This window comes from Opisthorchis viverrini (assembly GCF_000715545.1).
Source record: "Opisthorchis viverrini unplaced genomic scaffold opera_v5_129, whole genome shotgun sequence".
NCBI classification, from domain to species: Eukaryota; Metazoa; Platyhelminthes; class Trematoda; order Opisthorchiida; family Opisthorchiidae; genus Opisthorchis; species Opisthorchis viverrini.
Window position 1 is genome coordinate 707,055 of NW_008751783.1, and position 9,998 is coordinate 717,052.

Below are 9,998 nucleotides of genomic sequence, written 5' to 3' on the forward strand. Positions count from 1 at the left end.
GGATGAGGATGAGGATGAGGATGAGGATGAGGATGATGATGATGATGATGATGATGATGATGATGATGATATTGATGATGATGATGATGATGATGATGATGATGATGATGATGATGATGATGATGATGATGATGATGATGATGATGATGATGTGATGATGATACCACTATTGCTGTTGGTGTATTCATATAGATTATTATTACAATGATGATGATGATGATGATGATGATGATCGGGGTGGTGGTGATGATGGTGATAAATCCAGTCTCAGCACTGAGGCTCCCGTATAGAAATTCTCGTCAATGAGTGAATAAGATTCTAACAGACGATTCTGCACACGCTTCTATTCTGAACACAGCGTTCCAGACAACCAATGTGCCCGAGTTATGCCAGCCGAAAGGGCGACGAAAAAGCCGGAATTTCTATAGTTTCTTAGACATCGCAAGATCATCACCAACATCGACAGCATGACGTCAATGTTTAACACAGATGCTTAGCTGCCGTACAACCACGATTCAATTGAAAGCCTTACTGTGAATAAAAGAATAAAGGTGGACAGGGAAGGGACTTAATTCTAACTTACTGCAACCATTCCTAGGTACCTACACCTCCAGACATTCACTTAGGCAATCTGGATAGAAAATGAATACAAGAACGCCACTGACATCGATTGATAGCCATGTCTTGCAGCGCCTTCAACTAGGAGCAGTGGGGATCATGGTGTCCCCATCCCGGAACGGGAGTAGAACCGACAGCGCCCAAACATTTCATGATTTCTTTCATACCCTTCTGCCATGTCAAAGGTTAGAGCCACCTCTCTATTTCCGCCACTCTGAGTTGCGCATGGAAAACAGTACTCTCTTCGGAAAACGACGGTTAGGCATACGCAACACATGTCCCAACCAACGCAGCTTCTGGTGCTGGACACATTCTTCAATGGAAGTACCCGTTACACAACCGAAAACACGCTCTCTAATTATCTCGTTACGGAATCGCCGACACCAACCCACACGAGCTATGGTTCTGAGGGAACGATTGTCGAACACCTGGAGACGTTTCAGTTCCGCTGCCTGAACAGGTCAAGTCTCACAGTCATTCATACAACACAACAGCCTTCACTTGATACACACGTCACTTCAGATTACGGGATAAACCACTCTGATACCATAGGTGTCCCAGATTAGCAAACGCGACGCGGGCCTTGCAGATTCCTGCATTGACCTCATCCGTCACACTACAATCGGAACTAATACAACTTCCAAGATATGTAAAACGCTCCACAACTTCGATGCTTCCTCTGGGTTGTAAATGGCGTGTTCAGTGACTGCATGTCCACGAGCATGACCTTACACTTTGTAGGTGCAAAGTGCATACCAAAGGACGGGATGACTTTGGTCAGTTCATCCAAGAACACTTGCGCCTTCTCCTCCTCTACGAAGATGAGAACGATGTCACCTGCATATTCTAGATCGACAAGTTTTCGTCACAGGCTACTTGAACACCGGGGTTTTGGAGAACTTCCAGCATTCGCCTCACGATTTCATCAGTCGCCAAGTTTAATAGAAATGGCGAAAATGGGTATCCCTGGCGGACACCACTTTGTGTACGGAAACTTTTAGAGAGCTCGCATCGCAAGATAAAGCATAACTGTGTGAAGTCTTCTCGACTATCAAGTCGGTATCGTCTGCAGAGTTATCGCTTTAAATGGCGGCTCAGCAAGAAGTCCTCGACCGCATAAGCTGGACCAGGAATAAATGCAGGAAAAGCCCTCTACTAACTGCGAAGAAGTCACTCAAATTACCCTGTTTAAATACTTGGAACCAGTAATTCTGCCAAATAGCCAAGCGATGGATGAGGTCGGTACGGTTGATAAACCCTGAAGAATCTGCAGTTGAACAGTACGTTCTGCGGACGCCCAGACATAAACCTCCTCATAGAGCTCCGCGTATACAAGGTAGTCTTCTGGAAGATACTAGCGCACCCATGTGGAACCCACTCTTTTCGAGTTGGTGAGCCCCATACTTACGAAGTGTTGAAGCGTCATTGGCGCGTTAAATGGTTAAATGGTATTTTGATCGTATTGAATAGTGCACCGCGGCCACAGTGAACCGTTGGGCGATCGGTGTGCAGTTTTTAGAGTCGTCCTTCTCTGATCTGTAGATTCCTGGGAGAATGCAGTATCGCTGCTTCCATAAATACGAACATACTGGTCATCTGGGTGTACTACCCTACTATTTTCGCAGAGGACTACACAACTTTACCTTCAGGCTGTCTTGTATTGCTATTATTCGTAGTGTATTCAGTGTGCCCGCGAGATCACTGCAACTCGATCACCTCCATCACATCAAGGTGATAGTTGTTGTTCGGGTATGGAAACGTAAAGTACCATTCTACTTGTGACTAGTTGACATGCTTAATGGTAAATCAACGATGGAACCTGCCTTTTCAAAATCTTCTTTTATCAACCTCCAAAGACGCCGTGCAGCGTCCAGATGTCGGTCTCTCTGAGTTCTAAGGAGGAAAAAGTTGCCGGCTAGAATGCGACCACGCACGACGTCACCAAATCCCTGAGATCGTGTTGCAGCGAAAAGGGCTTCAGTGCTGTTCAGATCCTCTTGTAGCTCCGAGACCTTCGACGAGTCCGGCCCTTGTTTGGCCCTGTAACCATACTTGAGGCCATCATACCTAACCGGAAAGGATAAGAGGAAATTCCGCTGCAAATAGATATTATTAACAAGTTATTAGGTACATGCTCACAATTAAATTGATCGTTTCTACAGTGGCTCTTAATTACGACGAAAAGCCAAAGTGGTGAACATCCACATTGACAAACAGACACGTGCTTGATGGCAAAAGACACGATAGAATTAATAGACGTGAACTCGAATTTCACTCCTGAGGCTGTATACCAATTCATACTCCTGGGCTTATATCAAAATCATTTTTCTGACCTCAGAGGAACTGTTTGAAGCATTCCAACTAGATTGTGGTTGCCGGTTGTCTAACTTGAATACATTGTTACTCGGTAAACAGACCGTACTCCGTAAACAATAAAAAATCGTCCAGCTGCAACACCCTTCCGGTGCCTAGCTGCCATGCCACCCGAAGGAAGCACGAGCGCTGGGATACTGCCAGGTCGCCCAAGCCTAGACAGGGGAATTCGAGAGGCGGAGGTCGGATTCGAACCACGGACCTTCCGGTCAGTAAATTCGCGCTCTAACCACTTGGGCCACGGAAGAGAAAAAGGCATCGACATCACGCTCGTTTGGACAATATCCTTCCGCCCTCGTGCACTTATCTCGGTCAATCCATAGTAGAGTGAAGAGCACTAGATTCGAATTTCATTCTTGATGGATGGTATCAGCAAACTTCCTGGAGTGAATCCAGGTAGGACCTAGGATAAGCCGGAAGCGAAACCCGAGCCCGAAGCTCCTGTACGCTGAACAGTAATGTGAATACATGTGCAAAAACTCCTGCAACCACTCACAAGTAATCTACTGAAATTTCAATCCGTACCGTTTAACCGAAAATTCAGTAAACCTAACGTGATTTGATTCCGAAATCACTGTAGTCAGTCGGGCGTGTTCTAATTGATAAATCTTGACGTAACGGCATATTTCATTTTAACGAGGCCTACAATGATTTCTTTCGCGCCGTGAATTTACCCAGGACGCACAGGATGGATAGGTGTTCAAACAAAGACACTGTGGCATACACCGCTGTCATAAAACTATTCGCAGATACAATTGTTATTAGCAGGTGGTAGGGACAGCTTACAGCGAATCTCCCGTTAGGGTTACTTATGAATGCAACACGTGTAACACCAAGTAATGAACTCAACAAATTTCTCAGCCGTACACAACCGCAGCATGCAGTAGCGGTAGCCTCATGCACCATTTTGCCGATTGCACCAGTCTGTTCATGCAGTTCTTTTTTTGAATCGTTCAACTGTAACAACTTTTCGGTGCGTAGCTGCCACGCCACCCGAAAGAAGCACGAGGACTGGGATACTGCTAGATTGCCCAATCCTGGACAGGGAAATTCAAGAGGCATTGGTGGGGCTCGAACCACGGACCTCCCCATCAGTAGATTCGTGCTCTAACCAGTGAGCCGTCTCAGCAAGGTATTTTGCAGAAAAATGATGCCTAGATTCCGTACAACCTTGTATTACGTAATTTTGTTAGTGACGACTTTATCAACAGATGGTACGAAAAAACAAGTCTACAAACCATTCCATATAACCGACCTGGCCATGTTTGAAGCCACTTCTGCCGCACATATTACTGAGTACACTGTTGTTGCCATCGGATTATGCGGCAAGCGGATAGATTTCACGACACATGAGAATTCGTCTGCAAGCCAGCCTGCTACACGGTCCCACACTGTTAGCGTTTCACTGGTTAACCCAGGAGCATGATATTCCACAGGAATTCCTATACGAACCTGACCAGTCGAAATCTGACAATCAGACATAGAGCAAGCGATGTCTTGGAGATCCCAGTAAAGCCGTTGTAATTGCGATTCTGGAAGCGGAAGACAGGTAGCGTCTAGTTTCCGGGCAAGTGTGTTCGACGGACAGAGCCAAACAGAAAGGATAGAAGCTGCGTCAGCAACACAGGAGGTAACGAGAGAAGGAACATCCAACGCGTTCACCAAAGGTATTAGACCATGTCTAGAGACTAGACCGTATGTGGGTTTGAAACCAACTACTCCACAATAGGCTGCTGGCAAACGGGCCGAACCTCCAGTGTCAGACGCTAGGGCAGCCACGCACAGTCCAGCTGCAACCGCAGCAGCACTACCTCCCGAACTGCCTCCCGCAATCACAGGAGACTTATCTTCTCGAGTTTGTCTGCACGACCAGGGGTTGAGAACAGGTCCAGAAACCTGGCCATCTGTAGCACCACACCCCATCGCGAACTCATCCATATTGGTCTTTCCCATCAGCAACGCTTTTGCTTCGACCAGGGATGCAACGACCTAAATGAAACATAGACAAAACCGCAGATGCTTACAACACAGTCGATAATGCAGTTACGAAGACAGCATAAACTTCAACAAGAACGTTGCAGAGTTCTTTGTCTGTGAAATAGATAGGCACCTTCGAGAGGTAAATAGTGGCATCAAAAACCGTCCCTTAGGTAACCCTTCTTCCAAAAAACGGTTAATTTCACCTGGCTTCGTGTTAATCGCCAACAGAACGGTGGTCACAGAAATAAATACTTCCTCCACGGGAAAGGAAAAGCTCGATAACCTATCAAGATCGGTATGCATGGCGGCGGTGGAGGAGAAGGGGTCTCATCTGTGAAAGTGCAACCCAACGAACCGCTGTTGCTGTCGCAGAACTTGTGGGACGCACACTGTTACAAATACTCAACAGGCGTGTTTCGTAAGACGATTTTGTATGATGCAATGATAACTAGTACGAGTTGGTGACGACAAACGATCCAGTGGTAAACGGTTCACCAAGGAAGGTTTACCCCATTGTCAGACGCTATGATAAATAAAGTGTACAACAGCAAGTAAATAAGGCGGCAGTCAAGGTGACTTCGGTGGAAAAGTGCTAATTAAAGCCTATGGAGTGATATGGTAAGGGTGTGCAGCCCGGAGGGGATAGAAGAGGTAAAATGGTCAGTATTTTCGACGGAAATATCGACAAAATAGGAAAAGGGGCACTGCATTCTGACGATGAGAGGTTGGTAAGTCGTGGGGTGGCAATGGGGCAGTCCACAGTTGTTAGGCAGATGCATGTGGTCCTGCCCTATATGTGTTGGCAGTATTAAAAAGTAAGACTAGGCTGAGATAGAGAACAAGAATTTGGAAGAGTAAGGTACTTATGTGCACTTCTTCGAGTAGCCTGTAACGATCGGCTTGGCAAAACGGGACTGTCAGAAGTTCAAGCCTACGGCGGCAAATAAGATCAAGCAATACCACCAAAAACTTGTGAACACGAAAAAGGCAGTGAGGTATGAGGTCAATTCGAAGGGAACTGGGATGATGGAATATCCTAACCGTGAATTCTGGCGAGATCAGCGTTTGTGGTAATGATAGCTCATAAACTATTAATTGCAATCTAAAAACAGACATGGCGATGGAGTAGATAGGACATGGTGTGATTGAAGACGACACCACTGGAAGTTTTTTTCAATACCGAAGGGAGCTTCAGAAAATAGCGAACAAAGAACAGAACCCTGGAACCCTCGTAACAGGAGATTGGGAGAGGAATAGCAGATGGACCCTTTGTATTTTTGCAGGGAAACAGCGGGGTTTGGAAATATTTGGGATGCGAGAGGCTAGACTAAACGGGGAGCTCATTCGAACGGTCCATTCACAGTAGATCGTCCGAACTAACGATCACGTTACAAAACAATGTAGGTCATATAGTCTAAGTTCAACCACTTTTCTCTAGGTGCTGTTCAGATTCTTCAATACCTCTGGTATCCATTTCATGATGAATCGGTAAAATTGAATGGGAAGGAGAATACAGAGTGACCTGACGAGTCGTTGGATAACTTTTGGATCGCCAGTTGGAAACTGTTACATAAAGTAGATACATAAAGTTATAAATCATTTACTTTTGTCTAGATATGTGTAGGTGGGTCACATACCCTCATATGGCCATGTTATTGGTCGGCGGTATGCGTGGCTCTGCTAGTATTCGGCGTAATGCAAACACATGTCCCGCCTTTTCGAAATCCTGCATGATGTTCTCGGAGTAGCGTTTCGCTTTCCGAAGTTGAGCAATGCAGCACCAAAGAAATTCGTAGCTATGTTGCGATAGGTTTGGGAATTATACTTCTACGGTTGAAAGATTCACTGAGACTAAATTTTTGAATAAAGATACAACCGACTGGAGCCCATTTTTCCCAAATGCGTTTTCGTTCCCAAATAAGTCAACAGAATGTAGTCGGGGTAGAACACCCACACAGTCACCACTGTCTCTGAAAACCCATGATGGGAGCCCGTCTGGCCCAGTAATCTGACAGTCTTTGAAGGCACAAGCTGATAGAGCAAGACCCAAATTGATTTCGTACAGCCCCTATGGCACTAAGCCCTCGGTCTTGTGGGCTGTGCAGTTCCCCCATGCGTCTACCAACGCCCGGGCTTTGTTTGGGCTGACGAAGTATCTACAATCTAGCCGAGGTTGTAGTCCAAGCTTGGGAGAAATCGCATCGTATACGTGTTTTTCTGAGATCCAATGTTTCCTATGCTATCTCTGAAAACACGTGGCGCTTCCAGCGTCACAAATAGTTGCGGTTACGACCAATGTTCTCTGAGGCAGCTGTTCGTGAGGCACTGCGTAGTTTGTCATGATAAGTTTACCTTGTGTCCCACAAAGCTCCTCTTCTACTAAACAGGGGTTCCATTTCTTAGATTTACCGGAGGGACGTGGTGGAAATCTACACAGGATGGAATTGTGATCCGAATTAACATGCATTCCACAGTATTCAGCAATCAAGGACTGACCTTTGTCATCAGTAGCTGATGTATATTTGATCAGTCTGGCGTTCTGGTGACTCAACGCTGATGGCATGCTAAGTAATGCCATGACTGTGTTCAAACCCCGTACCAGTAACACAACTGATCGTCGGCACAATAGTTCAAAACGCCCTCACCAATAGCTTTGCGTTCTATCTCCGATGAACAAAGAAGCCCCATTTGTGAGTTCAAATCGATCAGAGCTCATCGTGGTGAGCAATAAGATAAATGGGTAGGGAGATTCACTTAGAGCTACAGCTGATAAGTGAGTAAATATGCTTAACTGAAGCCATTAAAGAAGACAAGCTTCGCAAGCAATGCCGAGTAGAAAAGGACGATGAGCGTGTTCGATTATAGAACATATTACAATTTAGGTGTTATCGTTGTGGAGATAGTCATAATGATCCAAAGGAATGCCAACACATAAGAAAGGGTGAAATCGTTGGGGACGAAAAAAGGTGAATGTTCCATATAAGAGAGTGACGGTAAACGAAACCATATACATCGCTGAAGAAAACGGTTTAAATCTGTCAGGACGTGACTGGCTATGCAATTGCCCATACTTACGTTAAATGAGGTCTCACCACTCCCTGAGGTTCAGCCGCCTATCCGAAATTATAAGGAATTATTTTCAGAACCGAAGATTGGCAAGTTTCCTGGAGGGGAGGTGATATGTATGTTCCGCCAGGAATACAGCCGCGTTTTCTAAAGGACCGGTCATTGCCCTATTTGATGGATCCAAAAGTCGAAAAATAGCTTAACCAATAGCAACGTGGAGGAATAATTCAAAGTACAGAGTTTCCGGAGTGGGCTACATCAATCATGTCGATAATGGCACAGTTGAAATTTGCGGTGACTATAAAGCCACAACCAATGTTAGCATACCCACGGATGGAAGGAGTGTGGACAACGATTAAAAAAGAGAAATGTGGTATTCTGGCTGGTCATTTGAATTATTTGAATTTTCATATCAGTGCAGAAGGGTTGACTCCTCCGGCGGAGAAATTACGTTCGGTACTAGAGGAACTGATGGTACATGTGACCATCATCATCATTACCAACAGCCCCACCAGTATTCAAGGTGATACATGCCAGAAAAATAGGGCTTTGCGAGCAACAGCACCGATATCGCCATGGCAGTGGCTGTCACGACCGTGGAGGCGCATACACGTGGACTGCGGTGGCCCTATTGATGGCTATATGATCCTTGTGATAGTGAACGTTTATTCCAAATGGACCGACGCTGTGTCTATCAGAACTGCATCTAATGCGTCTACCAAATTTACTCTACACAGCAATTTTGCATCGCACGGTGTACCACGATTGCTTCATGGCAGTGGCTGTCACGACCGTGGAGGCGCATACACGTGGACTGCGGTGGCCCTATTGATGGCTATATGATCCTTGTGATAGTGAACGTTTATTCCAAATGGACCGACGCTGTGTCTATCAGAACTGCATCTAATGCGTCTACCAAATTTACTCTACACAGCAATTTTGCATCGCACGGTGTACCTGGTACGATTGCTTCCCATTACGACACGGCATTCACCAGTGCGGAATTTCAGCTGCTTTTGAAAACCAACTAGATAGAACATGCCTTAACAGCACCTTACAACCCCGCTTCTAACGACCTATCTGAACGCTCGGTGGCAACCGCGAAGAGCGGATTGGTGAAACAAAACACAGGTCCTCTACAAACAAGCCTAGACGAACTTTATTGCAGTGAAGGGTTACGCCGCATACTAATACAGTAGCCCTATGAATTACTAATCGGACGGGGAATGCGAACACGTTTGGGTCTTCCACGGCCGGATTGGGCAGTTAAGTTCAAACGCTGACAGTGTTAAATGAAGCAATACGCCTGACATCACACATACGTAGTGGCAAGGATGTTCCCATCAAACTTCAGCCTTCAGATACGGAATGGGTGTGTGGATGTATAACGTCAACAAACCCCATCCAAGCATTGAGTCTCTGATAGGACCGTGTCCTTGCTGGAGACCCGGCGACAGACCCCACCTGGTCGCCACCACAACTCCACCGGGCGCATCACCCGACGCCAGGTGAAACTGAGTGTCCGCGCAGACCGAGAAGCTTGGTGGGCCCGAAAGGTAGAAGAAATGGAAGATGCGGAGAATGCTGGAAACGTGCGCAAATTGTTCCAGTTGATTCGTTCGACTGGTCCTCGGAGACCTTTTGTCAGCGAAATAATCAGGGACAAAAATGGCTTCCTGATATGCAACAAAGCAGAACGTTTAGACCGCTGGGCACAGTATTTCGAGCAGCAGTTCAGCTGGCCATCTGCCACCTCCACTCCAGAAACCTGGCTTTCAACAGAAAGGTGGACCGTAAACATGGAGGTGCCTTCAGTCTCAGAAGTGTCCGGATGCATTTCTCTACTCAAGCGTCATCGCGCTGCTGGTCCTGACGACCTTCCACCTGCTCTCTTCAAGGATGGCGGTGGATTCCTCAGTCAGTGCCTGTCTAGCCTATTTGGGTTTATCTGGGAGAAGGAG

General features: G+C 46.2%; 3 protein-coding genes across 3 annotated transcripts in view; 1 reads left to right on the plus strand and 2 right to left on the minus strand.

Annotated features, from left to right (window-relative positions):
• The window catches only part of T265_06250 (hypothetical protein), a gene marked incomplete at both ends in the record, with an annotated part of 3,302 nt that extends 3,012 nt beyond the window's left edge, over positions 1-290 (plus strand). Inside the window, one exon of the mRNA XM_009171460.1 lies at positions 193-290. Coding sequence (XP_009169724.1) covers positions 193-290 — 98 coding nt within the window. The remainder of the gene's footprint in view (positions 1-192) is intronic.
• Positions 291-1,246: 956 nt separating this feature from the next.
• Positions 1,247-4,083, minus strand: T265_06251 (hypothetical protein; the record flags this gene model as incomplete). The annotated part of the gene is made up of 5 exons (XM_009171461.1): positions 1,247-1,464; positions 1,503-1,612; positions 2,410-2,685; positions 3,036-3,223; positions 3,859-4,083. 5 exons carry the CDS (start codon positions 4,081-4,083, stop codon positions 1,247-1,249), a joined length of 1,017 nt encoding a protein of 338 aa, XP_009169725.1.
• A 138-nt stretch (positions 4,084-4,221) lies between these two features.
• Positions 4,222-9,998, minus strand: part of T265_06252 (hypothetical protein) — a gene marked incomplete at both ends in the record, with an annotated part of 8,705 nt that continues 2,928 nt past the window's right edge. The window contains one exon of the mRNA XM_009171462.1: positions 4,222-4,980. Within this exon, the coding sequence (XP_009169726.1) occupies positions 4,222-4,980 (759 nt within the window). The remainder of the gene's footprint in view (positions 4,981-9,998) is intronic.